This window comes from Chiloscyllium plagiosum, unplaced genomic scaffold, assembly GCF_037043375.1.
Source record: "Chiloscyllium plagiosum isolate Xiang-an unplaced genomic scaffold, Cpla_swu_hap1 HiC_scaffold_4, whole genome shotgun sequence".
In the NCBI taxonomy this organism is placed as follows: domain Eukaryota; kingdom Metazoa; phylum Chordata; class Chondrichthyes; order Orectolobiformes; family Hemiscylliidae; genus Chiloscyllium; species Chiloscyllium plagiosum.
The window spans coordinates 7631157-7653269 of NW_028270142.1; the positions used below are offsets into that span (position 1 = coordinate 7631157).

Consider the following 22113-nt stretch of genomic DNA (forward strand, 5'->3'; position numbering starts at 1 on the left):
TAATATGAATTAAATATAATCTAGTCTAATGAGCTGTTTGTATCATAGGTCTTCTTCACACATAGAATGCACAGAATACAGAGGAACCTCGATTATCTGAATATCAATTATCCAAATATTGGATTATCTGAAGGAGATCTGGAGGCCCCGATAGAAACATTACGTCAAAGAGCTCTTTCAACCCTGATTGCGTCTTTTGTTTACAATCATTAAAAACAATCTCGGCTCACTGAAAAGCTGCCGACAACAGTCCTGGACATCAATGGGAACCCAGGCAGCATTTCCAAATGACTTACCTCCTGCCCACTCTTCCTCTCCCCACACACTTTCCCTGGAGATCCACACAGGGGTGAACCCTAAACCCCCACATCCCCAGATAATCTCTCTAACATTGTCACGTACAGGGCAGAGGTGGAACTTGTCAAAAAGTTGTGTCTGTCTGTGTGTGTGCGCGCTATTTGGAGACTTACCCCACAAAGGGCAGCAGCAGTCTGACTATTGGTGTCCACTCCGGCTGCTCTGGGGGCGGAGGAGGGGGGGCTGACGGGAGTTGGGGGCAGATGAGGGCAGTGTTGGACATGGTTGGGGTGGATGGGGGGGGGGTGCGGGTGGGACTGCGTTGGGGGGGTGGATGGGGTTAGGGGGCGGTTTTGGACCGGGTTGGGGACGGGTGGGCTGGGGTGGTGTTGGACGGGGTTGGCGGTTGGCGGGGAGCAGTGTAGGACGGGGTTGGGGGAGGAAGGGTAACTGTATTGGACAGGATTGGGGGAGGGCGAGGAATGGTGTTGGACGGGATTGGGGGTGTGCAGGAGGGTGGTGTTGGGGGCAGGCAGGGAGACTGTATTGGGGGTGTTGGGGGCGGGCGGGGGGGCAGTGTTGGGGTTTGGGGACAGGTGGGGGCAGGGCTTGCGCGCGGTGTGCTACTGCCTCATCTCTTGAATGGGGAGCAGACTTAACAGAAAACTCTGAGCCCCAAAGGAAAGGCATTGAATCGATTAACCGAATAATCAGTTATCCAAACGAAATAGTGCCTGCCCATCTCGTTTGGATAATCAAGGTTCCTCTATATATTCTCTGAGGTCTAACTTACTTCTCAATTCATAATTTGAACACATTAACTCCTTTGATTCTGCAGGATTCAATCAAATAAATGTATCAAGGGTTAACTGGTTTAATATATTTTCAACTCTAAAAAGTAATACTGAAACAAGAATTAATATAATGTAGTATTTAAGAAGATACCAATTAATTTGATTACCGTTTGTAATTATATAAGTGGTTAAGACAATTTTAAGACAATTTTAAACAGAAAGAAAACAGAAAAAGGTTTAAATTCTTAAATGTGCTTGTCCTTTCATTTCTCTTTTTCATTTGCATCTTTCTCATTATTTCTGCCTTCATATTCTTTTGTTCTGTTTTAAAGTACCTTTTTGTCTATGTAATGACTTCTTTTGCAAGTTAATGTCACAAATTAGGATTAGATGTTCAGTTAATCTTTCTGTTCCTTCTCCCCCCAGGTATGCATTCTTTGAGAGCAACTCAAGTCATAAAATCATCATCGTAGAGATTTACGGCACAGAAAATGCCCTTCAGACCATTGAACCATACTTGTCAAACATGAACAGCTAACTATTCTAATCCCATTTTCCAGCACTTTGCCCATCACCTTGAATGCCTTGGCATTGCAAGTGCATGTCTAAATACTACTTAAAATGTTATGAGGGTTTCTGCTTCTACTACCCTTACTGGCAGCAAGTTTTAGATTCCCACCACCCTCTGGGTAAAAAAAATGTTACTTCACGTTCTCCCTAAACCTTCTACCCCTTACCTTAAAACAATGCCTCCTGGTCTATCAAGGGGGAAAAAAAATTTCCTATCCACCATATCTATTCTTCTCATAATTTTTTCGATCTCCATCATGTGCCCTCTCAATCTCCTCTGCTGTAAGGAAAAAGAACCCAGTCTGTCTAATCTCTCTTCATTATTGAAATTCTCCAGCACATCTGGTAAATCTCCTCTGCATACTCTTCAGTGCTATCACATTCCTTCAATGATGCAAATTCTAGAACTTTACAGAGTACTACATCTGTGGCCTAACCAACGTTTTCCACCGTACCTCACTGCTCTTAAACTCTATCCCCTAGCTAATAAAGGCAAGTACCAACATGCTTTCTTAACCATTTTATCCACTTATCCTGATACCTTAAGGGATCGGTGTATATATACACTAAGCTGCCTCTGATCCTTAGTGCTTCCCAGGGTCCTGCTATTCCATTTGTATTCCCTTGCCCTGTTTGTCCTGCCTAAGTGCATAGTCACACATTTCTATGTTTTTAAAATGTAAAACACTTCCACAAAGGATGAATTCCGTCAACATGTCTTAAACTAGGTTTGGCATCACGCTGAAATTGCTTTGCAGCAATGCACATGTGGCAGTGTACAAAGATTTTGTGCACCATTGGATTTCTCTTATGTTTTTCAACTGGAGATTATGGCATTATTTTCTATGTTTCTAGACTGAATTATTTTTTTCTTTAACCAAAACATTAAACTGAAAAAATTCAGAAATGTAAAAGAAAAACTGAAAGTAAAGATTTATCTGCAGTGCTAATTGTTGCAGGCTTTGCTTCATATGGATTACAATTTCATAAAATGTTATTCTTAGTACTGCAATAGAAATAAATACTATTTAATTTATTAAGGAAGTAAATGCTGACAGTAGAATTCAGTAAGAAAAGAAGGCCACTTAGCTTACCCACCTTTATTTCTGTGTTTAAGATAAGATGATCTATGGAGAACTGATTTTCATTCCCTCTTCATGTAAGAAAGATGTATTTATTTAAATTATCACACATTTCAAAGTGTGCCAAAATGCTTCACACAATGAATTACTTTGAATGCAATATTTCTGTTACTAAGGCAAAGTACAGTCCATTTGTACATAGCATAAGCAATCAAAAAGGTAATTGGAGAAATGATCTACGATGAGGTTTGTTGAGGGAAGAATGTTGTTCAAGACTCAGGAAAATTTTTAATTCTTCTCAAGTGGTGACTTGGGATCTTCAACGCCCATGTCAATTTCAGGAGCAAGCACTTACTGTCCCGGCTTAAAATCGCAATTGAAGGACTGCACCTCCAACAATACACTGCTCCCTCGATACTGCTCTGAGGTGTCGCTTGCACTATGTACTCAAATCCTTATGGCTAAGAGCCAATAATACTACTAACTAAGCCATATTGACATAAACTGAAATCTATTGTTACTGATAGATCAAATTCTTAAATGAGACTCTTCCACTGATAACCTACTTTTGTATTTTCAAGGTTATTGTTGTATTAAAGCTGACACATTTACCTCCACTACCAAATTACTCACTTAACCTCTGCCAGTTCCCTCGTGGGTACCAGCTGTTGAGATACTATAAGGTAGAAGGAGTAGTGATTGCAATGACGACTGTAACAAAATACACTCAAGGTGCAAGATTTCTTTGTTCTGAATCAAGCTGCCCTTTTTCAACAGGTAAAACAAAGACAAATTTATTTTAAGCCAAGCTCATGTTTTGTATCTACTCTTAATACCATTTTATTCCATTACCATATAATTGCAGTTCAGTTTATGTTGAAATTTGTATCTGGAAGTATTCTAATTAAATACTGTATTTACAATGAGATGAATAATTGATAACTATTTTGTAAACCGTTTACAAAGTCATTACTCAAAGAGTTTTATTCATTTTGGAAATCTTCTTTCCCTTCCTCATTTTTAAGTTTTGTTTCCTTTCGTAATGTGATCAGAAATTTCTTAAGGCATAAGGAAGTTTGGCAGCTGCTACAGGAGAGCTGGTGAGAGTCTAACACTGCCTCTTCGAGGGAAGGTCCACCACACCATAAACCAACTAGGCAGTGGCTAGACTACCAGGGGACTTCCCCAGGAATTAGATGCTTGGGGATGCAGGTCCCTCTTGGAGGGAGCTGCTGATGAATCAGAGGACAATAGCTCCTACATTGGCATGTCATCAAAGAGGCCATGGCTGCTGCTGGAAGTACACCCATTCAGAGTCCAAGGATCACAGAGTGAACCAGGAGAAAGGGAAGTGATGAGGTGGAGAAGTAGGTTTCCTTGGTTAGGGTCTTGCGTAGTCTCAAACAGCACCCCCTTCTAGAAGTCTCATACTTTGATCAGATACTGATTGCCTTGGATCGAGAGATCCTTGCATATCCTTCCCTAAGCTTATAAGCTGTCTGCAGGGGAACAGCTATAGTTCGCGCCACATAGTAACATGCTAGTTTTCCACTGGGTTAATCTCAGTAGATGCGGGCTAAGACCTTTGAATGGCCATTACTTTGGTGGGAAAATTGACCGTGGGTGTTCCTTTACTTAATTCGGCGTCTAATTAGGTACCCTTCCTGCGTCCCAAATTTCTACCATAGAGAGCAGATGATTTGCCCCACATTTTGTAAGTGAAGAGAATATTTCAATTGCCTGTTACTATTAGCTTATATCATTATCTAGTAAATCCCTAAAAACTAAAGAACTTACTTGCAAACAACCACTCTCCATATTCTCTTCAAAGTCATTGGATGTGTTGTCACCTCCCACATCCATTCCCATCTATTCTGGAATTATCTTAAAACACATAAAGGTAGATAAATCCCCACGACCTGATCAAATGTATTCCAGGACATCGTGGGAGGCCATGGAAGAAATTGTGTGGCCCCTCGCAGAGATATTTGTATCATCAGCCAAGGGTGAAGTGCTCAAAGACTAGAGAGTGGCAATGTTGTGCCATTATTTAAGAAAGGCTGTAAGGAAAAGCCAAAGAATTATAGACTGTTGAGCCTAACATCAATGATGGGTAAGTTGTTAGAAAGGATTCTGAGAGACAGGATCTACATGTATTTCAAAAGGCAAGGCAGATTAGGGATAGACAGCTTGGCTTTGTGCATGGGAAATCACATCTCAAAATTTGATTAAGTTTTTTGAATAGATAACCAAGAAGATCGATGAAGGCAGAGTGGTAAATTGTCTACATAGACTGTAGCAAGGTCTTCGACAAGGTTGTGCATGGTATATTGGTTAGTAAGGTTAGGTCACATGGGATCTAGGGAGAGCTAGCCAATTGGATACAAAATTGCCTTGATTGTAGGCAGAAAGTGGTGGTAGACTGGAGGTCTGTGACCAAGCGGTGATGCTGTTGTTTCGCATTTATGTAAGCGATTTGGATGAGAATTTCGAAGGCATGGTTAGTAAGTTTGTGGATGACACCAAAATTGGTGGTACAGTGGACAGTGAAGAAGTTATCGAAGATTACAATGGGATCTTGATCAACTGAGCCAGTGGCCTGAGGAATGACAGATGGAGTTTAATTCAGATAAATGCAAGGTGTTGCATTTTGGTAAAGAAACCAGGGCAGGAGTTACACAGTTAATAATAGGACACTGGTGAGTATTGTCAAACAGAGACACCCAAGGGTGCAGGTATGTAGTTCCTTGAAAGTGGCATCACAGTAGATAGAGTGATGAAGAAGACATTTGACACGCTTGCTGCATCAGTCAGAGCACTGAGTACAGGAGTTTTGACATCATGCCATGGCTGTACAAGACATTGGTAAGGCCACATTTGGAGTACTGCATACAATTCTCATTGAGGTGAAAGTGGGTATTGCAGATGCTGGAGATTAGAATCAAGATTAGGATAGTGCTGGAAAAGCACAGCAGGTCAGGCAACATCCGGGGAGCAGGAAAATCAACGTTTCGGGCCAAAGCCCTTCATCAGGAATGTTCTCATCACCCTGCTATTGGAAGGATGTTATTAAACTGGAAAGCATGCAAAAAAAATCACAAGGTTGTTTCCCAGGTTAGAAGGTTTGAGTCATAAGGACAGGCTGGATAAGCTGGGGCTATTTTCCCTGGAGCATAAGTGGCTGAGGGGTGATCTTACAGAAGTTTATCAAATCATGATGGGCATAGATAAGGTGAATAGTCAGGGTCTTTTTCCCAGGGTAAGGTAGTCCAAATGTAGAGGGTATAGGTTTTAGGTGAGAGGGGTAAGATTTAACAGGGACGGAGGGGCAATTTTTCACAGAGAGTGGTGCGGATGTGAAACGAGCTGCAAGAGGAAATGGTAGAGGCCAGTACAATTGCAACATTTACTTGGATAGGAAAGGTTTAGAGAGACATGAGCCAAATGCAGGCAAATGGAACTAGTTCAGTTTAGGAAACCTGGTCGGTATGGATGAGTTGGGCCTAAGAGCCTCTATGAACTCTAAAAGCTTACAATGACTTCTTGTCCTGCTCCTACATCATTACCTCAGGTATCTCCTAAGAATCTATCCTTGGTAACTTCCTGTTGTTATCAAAACGTTGTCCCTTAATCACAATATCTGATGGCATGTGTTTGTTTTCATGTGCATGTTTTTGACAGCACCTAACTTTACTTCACCATCAACTCTCTCAACTTGTTCACTGCTGTTAAGTTAATGGATTGCTTATCCAACATCAAGTATTGAGGAGCAGACAATTCCTCCAATTAACTATTAGAAGACTGAAACCATTGTTTAAAATTCCTACTCCAAACTTCATTTCCCATTCTAATTCTATCCCTCTCCTTGACAATTATCTAAAATCAAGCCAGTCTGTTTGTAATTTTGGTGCCACATTGATCCTGAATTGAGCTTTCAATCTCATATTCATTTCAACACTATGATAGCCTGTTTCCTCCCAGTAAAATCACTCAACTTCATCTTATTTCAGTTAAATTGCTGTTGAAACCCTCATCCATGTCTTTATTACCTTTAGACATGACTTTTCCAATGCATTCTTTGTTGTTCTCCCATGTTCTACCTCCTATGTAATCAGGGTCACCCAAAACTCTAATACCTGTGTCTTAACCCATAGCAGGGCCTATCATTCCATGTGCTTGCTAACTCACTGTCTCTCAATCAAGCAACATCTTGACTTGAAAATTTTCAAGTCCTTCTATGGTCTTTACTGCCCTATTTTTGTCACCATCCCCAACCTAGGAACCCTCAAATATATCTTGCTGCTACCCAGTTAAAATTGTTTCATCATAGTGCCATAATGTTAAAGGTTTAGATGGAGAGGAATTTCTTAAGTGCATACAAGACAACTTTCTGATTCAGTATGTGGATGTACCTACTAGAGAAAGTGCAAAACTTGACCTACTCTTGGGAAATAAGGCATGGCAGGTGACTGAGGTGTCAGTGGGGGAGCACTTTGGGGCCAGCGACCATAATTCTATTCGTTTTTAAATCGTGATGGAAAAGGATAGACCAGATCTAAAAGTTGAAGTTCTAAATTGGAGAAAGGCCAATTTTGATGGTATTAGAAAGCTGATTGGAGGCAGATGTTCGCAGGGATAGCTGGAAAATGGGAAGCCTTCAGAAATGAGATAACAAGAATCCAGAGAAAGTATATTCCTCTCAGGGTGAAAGGGAAAGCTGGTAGGTATATGGAATGCTGGATGGCTAAAGAAATTGAGGGTTTGGTTAAGAAAAAGAAGGAAGCATATGTCAGGTGTAGACAGGATAGATCGAGTGAATCCTTAGAAGAGTATAAACAAAGTAGGAGTATACTTAAGAGGGAAATCAGGAGGGCAAAAAGGGGACATGAGATAGTGTTGGCAAATAGAATTAAGGAGAATCCAAAGGGTTTTTACAAATATATTAAGGACAAAAGGGTAACTAGGGATAGAATAGGGCCCCTCAAAGATCAGCAAGGTGGACTTTGTGTGGAGCCACAGAAAATGGGGGAAATACTAAATGAATATTTTGCATCAGTATTTACTGTGGAAAAGGATATGGAAGAAATAGACTGTAGGGAAATAGATGGTGACATCTTGCAAAATGTCCAGATTACAGAGGAGGAAGTGCTGGATGTCTTGAAACGGTTAAAGGTGGATAAATCCCCAGGACCTGATCAGGTGTACCCGAGAACTCTGTGGGAAGCTAGAGAAGTGATTGCTGGGCCTCTTGTTGAGATATTTGCATCATCGATAGTCACAGGTGAGGTGCCGGAAGACTGGAGGTTGGCAAACGTGGTGCCACTGTTTAAGAAGGGCGGTAAAGACAAGCCAGGGAACTATAGACCGGTGAGCCTGATGTTGGTGGTGGGCAAGTTGTTGGAGAGAATCCTGAGGGACAGGATGTATTTGTATTTTGAAAGGCAAGGACTGATTAGGGATAGTCAACATGGCTTTGTGCGTGGGAAATCATGTCTCACAAACTTGATTGAGTTTTTTGAAGAAGTAACAAAGAAGATTGATGAGGGCAGAAGAGTTGATGTGATCTATATGGACTTCAGTAAGGCATTTGACAAAGTTCCTCATGGGAGACTGATTAACAAGGTTAGATCTCATGGAATAAAGGGAGAGCTAGCCATTTGGATACAGAACTGGCTCAAAGGTAGAAGACGGGAGATTGGTGGTGGAGGGTTGTTTTTCAGACTGGAGGCCTGTGACCAGTGGAATGCCACAAGGATCGGTGCTGGGCCCTCTACTTTTTGTCATTTACATAAATGATTTTGATGTGAGCATAAGAGGTACAATTAGTAAGTTTGCAGATGACACCAAAATTGGAGTTATAGTGGACAGCGAAGAGGGTTACCTCAGATTACAACAGGATCTGGTCCAGATGGGCCAATGGTCTGAGAAGTGGCAGATGGAGTTTAATTCAGATAAATGCGAGGTACTGCATTTTGGGAAAGCAAATCTTAGCAGGACTTATATACTTAATGGTAAGGTCCTAGGGAGTGTTGCTGAACAAAGAGACCTTGGAGTGCAGGTTCATAGCTCCTTGAAAGTGGATTCGCAGGTAGATAGGATTGTGAAGAAGGCGTTTGGTATGCTTTCCTTTATTGGTCAGACTATTGAGTACAGGAGTTGGGAGGTCATGTTGCGGCCTTATAGGACATTGGTTAGGCCACTGTTGGAATATTGCGTGCAATTCTGGTCTCCTTCCAATCGGAAAGATGTTGTGAAACTTGAAAGGGTTCAGAAAAGACTTACAAGGATGTTGCCAGGGTTGGAGGATTTTAGCTATAGGGAGAGGCTGAACAGGCTGGGGCTGTTTTCCCTGGAGCATCGGAGGCTGAGGGGTGACCTTATAGAAGTTTACAAAATTATAAGGGGCATGGATAGGATAAATAGACAAAGTCTTTTCCCTGGGATCGGAGAGTCCAGAACTAGAGGGCATAGGTTTAGGGTGAGAGGGGAAAGATATAAAAGAGACCTAAGGAGCAACGTTTTCACGCAGAGGGTGGTACATGTATGGAATGAGCTGCCAGAGGAAGTGGTGGAGGCTGGTACAATTGCAACGTTTAAGAGGCATTTGGATGGGTATATGAATAGGAAGGGTTTGGAAGGATATGGGCCGGATGCTGGCAGGTGGGACTAGATTGGGTTGGGATATCTGGTCGGCATGGACAGGTTGGACTGAAGGGTCTGTTTCCATGCTGTACATCTCTATGACTCTATGACTCTATTGCTGGTTGTGCCTTAAATCACCTGGGCCCCAACCTCTAGAATTCCTTTCATACGTCTCTCCCTCTCCTCTACCCCACTTTCCTCCTTTGACATACTTATTAAAGTCACCCATTTGGGCATCTCATAATTTATTATAATGTTCCAATGAAGTGTCTTAAGTACTTTATTTTGTTAAAGGTGATTTATAAATATACGTTACACAGATCACATTGGCAGAATATCCCAGTTACTTTATTTTTAAATCGTCCCTGTTTAAATGCAGCCAAATGCCGCGAGTATAAAAAATGATCAGTTAATCTGTTTAAGTGGTTGCGGTTCATGGATAACTATTGGCCAGTACTTTCTGATGCTGATATAAATGCTACTGCTGGGACAAGTTGACATTTGGTTGTATGTAAGATTGAGGTCAGAATGTATCATGTGAAGAGTTTTGTGTCCACATATTATAACCTTATCATCACGCATCGTGCATTAGTGCATCACTTTAGTTCTCACCACACTTGGAAAGATACTTGCATATTAATTTTTATGTTACATTATTACAGCATTATATATTTTATCTTGTTATATATTACATCTTGTTAAATATTTAATATCATTTCCTATACCAGGCTTTCAGTACATTCGAGTGCATACTGTAGGTGCTACAGAATCAGCAACTGTGCGAAATGACTTCACATGCACTTTGTGTAACTCTGCACTCAAGGAAGACGTGAAATTTAGAGTGCTAGGTGGTATGTGTATAATTTCTTACATTTACAGCTTAATTCCTTATATTCTAAATTTAATTATACATGAAATAGTTATGTTTGGCACACTTTGGTGAGAGACAATTCTAAAACAGCAGCAAAATAACTTTTGTAAGTTTGTAGATAGAATAGCTCAGGATTGAAGAACAGAATCTGCAATAAACTTAATACATGGTGGAAATAAAAAGTATTGAGCTTCTGTCATAAAATTCTGATATTGGTTTATATGTTTTGTTTATATTATTAGTAATACTAGTCAGTTTGTTTGTGTATGAATCAACAATTAAATTATTTGGATATTACATAAGGATTTCAAATGATGCAAGTTTGAAACATATTCTCTCACTGGCTTAATTGATTAAATAAATGATTGGTTGATCCATACATGCCAAGAAAGATGTCATTGTTCTGTGCCATTTGCTGAATGTTCTTATTGTAATCTGAATGTTAATATGTGCATTACAATTAACTTTAGTAATTCAAAAGTTACAGAGGAGAAAGTAGGCCAACATTCTTACTCTGCATTGCTAATCAGAGACACATTTAGTGTGGAGAAAGAGGATGGAAAGGATTCTCAGATGCCAGCCACCTATCTCTAAGACCCTGTAACCCCTCAGTCCAAGTGACAGCTCACAGACATGGTCTCAAATAAATGGAATCCTGACCCTCTTTTCCCTGCTTATCTGTTCATTTGGATGGGTTCCTGGACTATTGAAACAATAGCATAGCACTGCCTTGAAGGAGAAAGCAAGTGAAACATTTTATTAAACCTTCCTATATGTTTTGTTTTAAGAATATGTCAGTTTTTGTTATCCAAGTTGTTTCTCCTTCTTACCACCATCCACTTTATCATTCTGTTTGTATAATTTTTGGCAAAAACAAATATAATCTGTATGCGTAACCATATCTAGTACTCACCTTGAATTTGTGCATCGCACAGTCGTTGAATCAGAAGTTGAATTCTGGGCTGAGTAGGACGGAAACATAGCAACATAGAAAGTAGGAGCAGAAGTAAGTCATTCAGCCTGTTGAGCCTGCTCACAATTCAATATGATTGTGACGAATCATCTAACTCAGGATCCTGGTCTCGCTTTCTCTCAATACTTTTATCCCTTCAGCCCCAACAACTGTATGTAACTCCTTGAAAACATTTAATGTTTTAGCGTGACAGAGAATTCCACTGGCTCACCAATCTTTATGAAGAATTTTCTCCTCATTTACAATACAACAATATTTGATAAAATATTACTTTTGTTTTATTATGTATTTTCAAAAGACAAACAGCTTGTTGAAATAATTGATGCAGCTGCCCTTGATGTCGTAAAAGGAAATCAAGTCAACAGATCATGCTCTCGATACCAGTCGTTCACTGTGTTCTTAAGGGGTGAGTTTTTTTTATTGTAACATCAGTTAAATGTTCTGTCATGACAACTTATTGGAATGGCAAATAGTATTTCATGTTCGTAATCTTAAATAATTTAATGCGTAATTCTTCTGTCACTGGTAAAAGTTTGATTTTAGTCAGCAGTCTCCTAAAGTAGCACTATTTCATTCAAATTGGAATGTTAACCTTTGCTGCTTAGTTCCTGTTTGTTATATTATGATCCTAGCTGATGGTAGTACTGGACAAGTCAGGTCCCAAGTCAAATCTGGCTTGATAGATAACATGTTTAATTTTTGAGTTGATTGCTGTTGTTAGTCACTGAAAAAAATGAAAGTAGGTTTTCCCCAATAAATTCACAGAATTGTTTGGTCAGTGAATCATTAAGGGAATGAGGGGAAATTAAATGTTCCATTGCTTTTTGAAATCAATCCGTACATTATGTATTATACTGTTATACATTATGCACTCATTAAGAGAAGGCAATGTTAGAGTGGTACTGGAAAATCACAGCAGGTCAGGCAGCATCCAAGGAGCAGGAAAGTCAATGGCCTAGTGGATTATTACTGATTGTTAATCCAGAGACCCCAAGAAATGTTCTGGGGATCCAGGTTTGAATCCCGTCATGGCAATGAAAATCTGGAATTAAGAGTCAAATGATGCGCATGAATCTATTTTCGATTGTCAGACAAAACCCATCTGGTTTATTGATGTCCGTTAGGAAGGAAAACTGCTAACCTTACCTGGTCTGGCGTACATGTGAATCTAGACCAATAGCAATGTGGTTGACTCATGAGAATGGGCAATAAATGCTGGCCTACCTAGCGATGCCCTCATCTCATTAATGAATAAAAAATATTGTGCTGGACATGCTGTTCAGCCATCAAACACGTGATGTGTCTTTTCATGATTTTTCAGGGACATAGAACATCTTTAGTTACTCCCATGATAACAATATTGTTTATTCTGCTATAGCCTTTCATTCTTGGTTGGGTATCAGAAGGATATTGCTTTAACATAGTTACCACACAGCTGCAAGACTGTATCACTAGTCAAAGGCTGGCTCAGTTGTATATGCTCTGAGCCATTTTTATAACGAAAGAGGCTTCCAGGGAATCAGTCGGAGCTCCAGCTTGTACTTGTATTCACATATACAAATAGTTAAGGAACATGTTAAAGTTAGCTGTAAAATACCACTTCAAAAACAGTGTTTAAACCTAGTCATCTTTGGCATTGTAGAAAGTAACAATATATGCATGAGGAAATGACTGACCTTGACCTGCAAGTGGAAAGGTACTGCTGAGGTCTTGGAAGTTTCATAGGCTCACAGTGAGTCAACTTCATGTGTTCAGTTGGAGTGTGAATACTGAAAATACCAAATGCAGATAAATTGTATTCTAAAGTGAAATTGTGGGAATACTTTTCCAAATGGTGATGCAACAAACTATTCCTATTCGAAGTAGTAGTAAAGTGCTAGGTTTACCAGGATGCTGCCTGGAAAAGAGGGTATGAGCTATAAGGAGAGGCTGGACAAACTAGGGTTGTTTTCTGGAGTGGCGAAGCTAAGTGAGAGACCTGATAGAAGTTCATAAAATTATGAGAGCCGTACATAGCATTGACAGTCAGAATCATTTTCTCAGAGTTGAAATGTCAAAGCACGCATTTAAGGTAAGGGGGGGAAATTCAAAGGAGATGTGAGGGGTAAGTTTTATTTGCACAGAATGATAGGTGAAATGTGCTGCCACGGGTAGTGGTGAAGGTAGATATTATAGGGGTGTTTTAGGGGCTTTTAGATAGATACATGAATAAGCAAGGAATGGAGGGATATGGACCATGGGCAGGCAGAAGGGAGTAGTTTAATTTGAGGACATTTTTGGCACAATATCATGGGCTGAAAGGTGTGTTCCTGTGCTATACTGTTCTACGTTCTAAATGAAGTGAATCTTGCTGTAGAATGCAGTTTCTTATTACACTTGTAGACAGCTGTTTGCTGGCTGCTAACCATTCACTCACAATAATGGTTTAACAGACATAAACGTAGGACTTTGTGGCATAAACCGACTTGATGCACAGGAAGCTAACTTTGCTTTGGGAGAATCAGAATCAGTGATTTTGATATAGCATTTACTCTGTTCAAATGAACTACACCTGTGTGAAATGCAGCGTCAACCCCTCATGGGACATTCCACTTTCGCTGCATTTCCTCCAAAAGTACATAGAAAGCAGCAACTGGAAAAAAGCTACTTATCCCTTAAGGTGATAGCAACATCCTGCTGGTGAGCCTGAAAGTTCTTTTTGATAAAAACGAGACCAATCTTGAGCAATTTCACAAGATTAGCCAATCAAATATTTTATGAACAGAAATGAAAATGGACTCTTGTGAGCGGATTATCATTTAGTCTGGCATTAGCAAATAATATCATTATGGTTTGTGGGTGTTCCTTTTTTGTATTGGCTGTCCACAATTTTCTGCCCATTAAAATCAATGATTGACAACTTATAGATAGGGAACTTTTATGTATGGTTGCCGGTCTAAGTATTGGTAGCTTTGATATTACAATGATGCATACATTGAATTACAATGTCTTCACAGCATTTTTAAGTTACAATTTGCAGCTGATTAGTCTGAAAACATAATATCTCATAAAATGGTAAAATACAACGTATATGGGATCAAAGACATTCAAAATCTTCATTTTACATCTTGCCATTTTAAGTTGTCTTGAAGAAACCAGAATGGTGTCAAAGGGCTAGAAATTATTGCCAGCAATGTTATGGTTCAAATACTTTCTAAGGTTAACCCTCCATTAATAAGCAAAAAGAAATTTGATATGAACTTGGTAAAACTAAAATATTGGCAGTAATTTTTAAGCTTCAGACTTCCAGGGGTAATGTAGTAGAGAAAGTCAAATATATTTGGCTGATTTAGATGAGATGTTTCTTTTATATACCCAACAGTCCAGCTCACAATTGCAAGATATTCATCCTAAGGATACCTGACAGAATAAATAAAGGTTTCAAAAGCAATCTTATGTCATTAGGTCAGTTTGGACTACTGAACTAAAAATATGTATTTTGATATGTTTAACATAACCAATATAAAACTATAAGGAAATAATATTGGAAACTTGGAATACTTTTTTTTTAAAGATGAGCTTCCTAACAGAATGAAAATGGGCAATAGATACTATGTAATAGGAATTCCAGCTCATATATACAGTGGTTCACAACTGCAATTATGTATGGAAGCAAATAGCATACAGCCATGGTTTACAAATGGTAAGATCTGTATTAATTTGCGATATTTAATAAGAAACCCAACTGACAGTGATTTTAGAATATAGAATAGTTCAATGTAGTGTTGAGCCTTTTTGAGTTCAGTTGATAAATTTGATGTAGCCTAAATTATCACTGTGTTCCTTCAAAGTGATAAAAGGCAAATAAATAAAGAATCGCTTTTTAATGTTATTAAATACAAATAGTAGTAGAGTCTTGAATATTACTGAAAAGAAATACATTTTGCATGAATCAGGATAAGATTGGTTGATTGTATCAAATAGTATTTGCAAATTGCAAATGGCTATTTGTACGAAGCAATGTACTGACCCTACCCAACTAGACCATTCTTACAAAACTTGCAACACATTGTCTAATATTAGATGTGTTTTGCAAATGGGCAGTATTTGTTGGATAATCCTGAGTGTGCAATGAATTACAATGATAATCAATGTTAGATTTTCAGTTAGACTTGCACTTTTCTCAGGGCACTGCCATGACTAATCAGTGTCAACTTGGTTTAAAATTTAGCCTGTCAATCATTATTAATGGGTGCTTTCTCCATAGCAAAGCCTCTGCCAGAGTCCACTTGTCAACTAATCAACATGCTGCTCTCATTCAGTATAAATGTTGGATTTTTCCTTGAATTGATATTCTTGTGAATTGTCCTGATGAGTGCAAGATGAAGCGCTTTGATAAAGTATGTTTTTTTTTAGAAATGCTATGCTTGGAATTTTGAGATATATTTCTAGTGATCTTATTATGTTGCAAACTCTGTGAACAACTGTTTATAACAGATGCTCACAAGAACCAGATTTCAAACCTTCCATCAACTGTCGAGGAGAAAGTGAGGTCTGCAGACGCTGGAGATCAAAGCTGAAACTTTATTGCTGGAACAGCACAGCAGGTCAGGCAGCATCTAGGGAACAGAAGATTCGACGTTTCGGGCACATGCCCGAAGAAGGGCATGTGCCCGAAACGTCGAATCTTCTGTTCCCTAGATGCTGCCTGACCTGCTGTGCTGTTCCAGCAATAAAGTTTCAGCTTCCATCAACTGTCACCTTGTAGAAGATAGAGATTTATAGTCAAAACATATGCATCTGCCTCTGACATACCTCTTCGTGATCAGTTAGTTTTCCTCTCTTTCAAGAGCACTAGACGCCGTCCTTTGCATTGCTGAGCTGTTCATCATTAATATTTGAACCGTTACAGGGAATATCAGCTAGCTTTTTCAACATAGGAGATATTGCAGCTAGTTCAACATGCACACCTGTACTTCTGTGCTAATGTGATCAAGATTTTTGATACCCCCAACTCATGGACTGTGACCAGTTATATCATCTCAGTTGTATCTCTATTAATGCTGAGCTAAGATCAGCTAATGTCACAGTTAAAAGATTGAATTGGGACCTCTTTGGTGTGTATGCCTCAGCTACTTTTTGAAGTATCTCACTAAGACTGTGAATGCATTGAACTGTTAAAGATTGAAAGAACTGAACAGTATTTTTCTAACTTTACAATCTTTGCATTTTGATGGTGCTTAACGCTACTTGTTCTGTAGCTTTATGACTCACTAGCATGACATTATCTCTCCAGTTCATCTAATCACCAGTCTTCTGTTTTGTGCTGCACTTCTAGCAATGATTTACTGCCCAAAGGTACACAATAGCAGTGCAAAAGTACATTATTAAGATAGCATTAAAGCCAGTCAGTCTGTTTTAAGCTAACTTGAAATGTTTTAAATTGTACATGAAATCGATATAATCAAGTTTGTTGAAGCTGTTAAAGTAGTAAAACTAATTACCTTTCATGGTTCCTTTCAAGATTCACCCTTCATCAGTGACAACTTCAAATACCTACTTTCTATCACTTCAACTTCACCTTGGAGATTCACAGCTGTTCTAGCCGATATCTTTGCTGCACAGATTGTCCCCCCCGGCACTTACAACATTCTGAAACTCAGCCTGCTACTGAGTCTGGTTCAGACCCGCAAAAATGACAAGCAGACACTGGAATACTTAGACCTTTTAGTTGTTACAAGTGATCCAGTAACAGTGGACAGGTGCTATTTCATGTTATTTAACTTTGTGTATAATTTTTATATGGCAATAGGAAGAACAATATCTAGCAGATTTCTCACATAGAAGTTGTATTGAATATTTGTATATCTCAAGGTTGATGGACGATCAATATTAACATTAGGGAATTTTTTTTCTACAAATCAGTAGCAATTAATATCCTGTCCTTATGTGTGTCATGGTTCAATTCAGAGTTCTGCAACCTTGAGAAGAGGGGCATCCCTTTCCCAATTATTTCATAATCATATGTAGCAATCAGGGTGGCATGGTGGCTCAGTGGTTAGCACTGCTGCCTCACAGCGTCAGGGATCCTGGTTTGATTCCAACTTTGGGCGACTGTCTGTGTGGACACTCTCCCCGTGTCTGCGTGGGTTTCCTCCGGGTGCTCTGGTTTCCTCCCACAGTCCAAAGATGTGCAGATCAGGTGAATTGACCTTGGGAAATGGGTCTGGATGGGTCTTCGAAGGGTCGGTGTGCATTTGTTGGGCCAAAGGGCCTGTTTCCACACTGTAGGGAATCCAATCTGATCCAGAACTTCAGATGATATTCATATTCTTATAGAACTCAAGAAACATTACCTCCTTTCTTAATTAAAGTTTCAGATGGTAATTAAATAATTTTGTTAACCAAAATATTGTAATTTTGTTTCTGGTTCTTTTTATTCAGAGTATAAGTTCCTGGTTGTTAAGAAATATACAGATCTTCCTTTGGGATAGAGTCCTCCACATTGAGACAGATCCTTCAAACCACCTGCCTTGGCAAATGTGGCTTGTCTCTGAATTTTTTTTCCTGGGTCAGCTAGCCCTTGTGTAGGCTATAACCCCCACCCCATATAATAAAAATTCTATTTTCCCTGCTTTAAGACAAGTGGACCAAGCCAGGAATTTTTCTGACTCCTGCTACCTGTCTCAAGAAGAAAAATCCAAGTCATTGTCTCAAGGTACCAGGTTGTTGACTTCCTCAGCTACTTCTAACCACACCTGCTTGGTTGGAAAAGTCATTCTGTTCTTCCTGCCCTTCAGAAAGCTCACATCATTGCAGCACCTCAATTCCCACAGCAGGACATCTAAGTAAGGGTCAGAGAGTCAGGATGCAATTTTCCCAGGTCACGTCGTCATCGCTGTGTTTGCTGCAGCCTCAAAAATCCAAGTACTATTGAGCCCTTATAACCAATGGCATGGCTTCTTTAATTAGAAATTCATCCCTTGGCAGAATGGATGAATCATCCCATCTCCCCTATAATTGGGCAGGGAAAGCAGAAATGGAATTCTTATACTTTTGCCCTTGAAAAGAGATTTGCCAAAGCATGCTAATAGGATTTTGGCTTCTAAACCTGAAAATAGCCCCATTGTTTCAGCAGGAACTAAGTCTACAAGATTCTACTCATTATTCTAGAAAGCTGTCTTGAATGCTAGTCCACGAACTCCTCCAATCTGCTTTTCATCAATCTGGCTTGAGCTATTTATACAATGATTGCATTATCTTTATTTCATAATCCTGTATTTATACTCTGTGGAACATACTAACTACGATTAGGGTCCATAAATTACTCCAACTAATGTGTTATGGTTTGACATTTCTTAGCTCTGCCCATGCTGTACTATACTCTGACTTTTCTGGGCTAAGATTCTTCATCATTACAGTCTTTCCATTCTGCTTATCTGTTCTAAAAATCAAATGTCCCGAATTTTTGGTTTGCACACTTGTACATGTTGTAACCATGTCCCGGTAACGGTTGCTATTTCAAATTATTTATCCCATTAATTAATCTGTCGTGGTATGAATGCTACATGTCTTCAAATATTGTGCCTTCTTTTTTAACTCACTATTTTCCCATGACATAACCTTAATATTAACACCCTGGTACCTTTATTGAAATCTGCCTCTTCCTGCCATACCCTGCCTGATCCACCCAAGCCATCACTCTGCTCTACAGCCTTGACTTTTCTCTTTTGTCTTAAAAAAAGAAACATTCATCTTAATTCCATACTACCTCCTATGAGTTTAAACATCAATCTACCACCCTGTTATTTGAATTTGTCAGAATACTGGTCCCAGTTTAGTTTTAGTGGAGTCCATCTCATGGGGCATCTTTCTCTTCCCCTTGTACACATAGTGGTGCCTCATGAATTGAAACCTCTTACTTCTGCAGCTTACTTATGTCATGTTGAGGTTGTAGAGGATGTTGGTGAGGTCACTTTTGGAGTACTGTGTACAGTTCTGGTCACCCTGCTATAGAAGGATATTAATAAATTGAAGAGGGTTCAGAAAAGATTTATCATGATTTTGCCAAGCCTGGAGGGTTTGAGTTATAAAGAAAGGCTGGAGAAGGTGTTATGGTAGCTCAGTGGTTAGCACTTCTACCTCACAGCACCATGGGCAACTGTCTATGTGGTGTTTGCCTGTTCTCCCAGTGTTATTTTCCTCTAGGAATTCCGGTTTCCTCCGACAGTTCAAAGATGTGCAGGTTAGGTGGGCTGGCCCATAGTGTCCAGGCATATGTACTTTAGGTGACTTAGCCAATGAAAATGCTGAGTTACAGGAATTGGGTGGGATACTGTTGAGATGGTTGGTGTGGACTTGGTGGGCTAAATAGCTTGTTAAATGGATTCCTGATGAAGGGCTAATGCATGAAACGTCAATTTTACTGCTCCTCGGATACTGCCTGACCTGCTGTGCTTTTCCACCACCACACTTTCGACGCATCTTCAGTCCTCACTTTTTCCTAAATGGCTTGCTTCCATATATAGGGATTCTAGGCTGGAATGTTTTTCACTGGAGGGTAGGAGGTTGAGGGATGACCTTATAGAGGTTTATAAAATCATCAGGATGAATAGCAAATGTCTTTCCACTAGAATGGAGGAGTTCAAAACTAGAGGGCACATTTTTAAGGTGACAGGAGAAAAATTTAAAAAGGGACCTGAGGGTCAACTGTTTTACACACAGGGTGGTTCATATGTGGAACGAAATGCCAAATAGGGCAGCACGGTGGCTCAGTGGTTAGCACTGCTGCCTCACAGCACCAGGGACCTGGCTTCAATTCCCGCCTGCGTGGAGTTTACATGTTCTCCCTGTGTCTGTGTGGGTTTCCTCTGGGTGCTCCGATTTCCTCCCCCAGTCCAAAGATGTGCAGGTTAGGTGAATTGGCTATGCTAAATTGCCCGTAGTGTTAGGTGCATTCATCAAGGGAATGGATCTGGGTCGATGTGGACTTGTTGGGCCATAGGGCCTGTTTCCTCACTGTAGGTAATCTAATCTAGCAAGTAGCGGATGTGGGTACAGTTACAATATTTAAAAGACATTTGAACAGTTCATGAATAAGAAAGGTTTGGAGGGATATGGACAAAATGCAAACAAGTAGGACTAATTTAGTTTGGGAAACTTAGTTGGCATGGATGAGTTGGACTGAAGGGCCAGTTGCCATGCTATATGACTGTATGACTCTCCTCAAAACTCAAACTCTGCAGTCCCATATGACTTTCCAAAAGGTAGCTGTGTGAGTTTAGGTGTGAGTGTGTATGTGTGTGTCATGATCTATTGTCACTTGTACTTGAACAACATGGTAAAATTCAGTGAAAAGGTTCAACTCTCGTCGCAATCCAGCGCTATTCAAATGCTTTAAGAATAAAAAGACAAAGCTGGAAGAATGCCCATTAACATTCCACCACCTCCACTATGAGTGTTGAGCCCTAAACCAGCCGACCAATGATGTCGGTGCTGGACCCACCAACATTGGAATCACCAATCTTCAGGCTCCAGATGATGCAGGTGCCATGTTAGACCCACTCTTGCCCTGTAACCAGGAGCCCCCAGCTCCACTGCTGCTGCGCCGACAACCAGGAGACCCTAGATCTTGGCCTACCACAACCAGGAGCTGCCACCGCCATGCCAATAACCAGGAGTCCCTGCTCCGGGTCTACCGCAACCAGGAGTCATTGGCCCCTCTGAAGCCACCGTCTTGCCAATGCCTGGAGTCCCTGCTCACCTCTACCACCACTGACAGGAAGATGACAAAGAAAAGGAAGTAAACCAAAAGGGTAGGAAAGAAGAGAGGAAGCAGCTGCCTGGAGCAGATGTGCCCAGGAGCCTGAACACTGCCTACCTTTCCAATGCCACCATTGCTGATTCCACTATTCTATACATCCTTATTGATCAGAGATAGACAGGAAGCTCACAAATAGCCATTGATAAAATTAGAAATATCTCTGACATATATACTAACTTGATTTAAAACAATTACTGAACCAAACAGGTTAAGTGTAGTAATTGCCAAGATTATAAAACATTGTTACATCGAAATCATATCTTCCTTTTATCTTCCATGGTCTCATGTGCTGCAAATATTGCAAAGCACCCATGAGGATGATTCTTTACAGGACATCATTCCTTCAGAAGATGTACAGCACTAGATTACTTAGACACTTAGTTGAGTTTTCATGTGGTGATTTATACCTCACCAATCAGAACAAACAGACCCTGATGGGTGGTAAGGACAATCATTGAGAGTCTGCTTTGAGGCATAATTCACACCTGAGTTGGACAGAGATGCTGAAACCCAGGCACTGTTTTTAAGGAGAATGCTAAAAAAAAGTGTTAGCAACTTGGTTGAATACTGACAGAAGTGCAAAAAACACTTTTCACAACAGTGGAAACGATGAAGGTATTCACTTTGGTTGTTAATAAATGCAATTCAGAGACAGTCAACAATGGAGACAGTAGCCAATTCCATGCAGTTTAAAGCTGAACTGTCAAATGAATCCATGCAGGCCAGAACTAAATCCATGTTAGGTTGGGTGAAAACCTGGCTGCTGCCTTAAAACTGGATTTCTAAGCATTGTAACGTGCTATTGTTTATTGTCAAATTGTTCCACAGTAAGATGATCTGTTCATGGTCCAGAGATGGATGATAGAAAAAGGGAGCATAGAAGTGGAAACTACATTCCCAATTTACTCCTGGTCTCCAACCTCCTTCCAGACCCACAACTGATATTCAATATGCAGCCGCACTTCTCTCCTCCTGCACAATTGCAGATAGAGAAGTTTTTCAGGGGTTCAAAACGCAGAAGGCATAGACCAAAAGCATCTGAGCAGTCAAATGAGGAATTATTCCAACTGAATGCTTCATGG

The 22113-nt window shown here is 40.0% G+C and overlaps 1 protein-coding gene across 1 annotated transcript in view; it reads left to right on the plus strand.

The window, feature by feature from the left end:
- mcmdc2 (minichromosome maintenance domain containing 2) overlaps nucleotides 1–22113 on the plus strand; it is a 56811-nt gene that overhangs the window by 9184 nt on the left and 25514 nt on the right. Inside the window, exons 4-8 of the mRNA XM_043689253.2 lie at nucleotides 3325–3520; nucleotides 10114–10236; nucleotides 11528–11635; nucleotides 14783–14911; nucleotides 16733–16970. Of these exons, the coding sequence (XP_043545188.2) occupies nucleotides 3325–3520; nucleotides 10114–10236; nucleotides 11528–11635; nucleotides 14783–14911; nucleotides 16733–16970 (794 nt within the window). The remainder of the gene's footprint in view (nucleotides 1–3324; nucleotides 3521–10113; nucleotides 10237–11527; nucleotides 11636–14782; nucleotides 14912–16732; nucleotides 16971–22113) is intronic.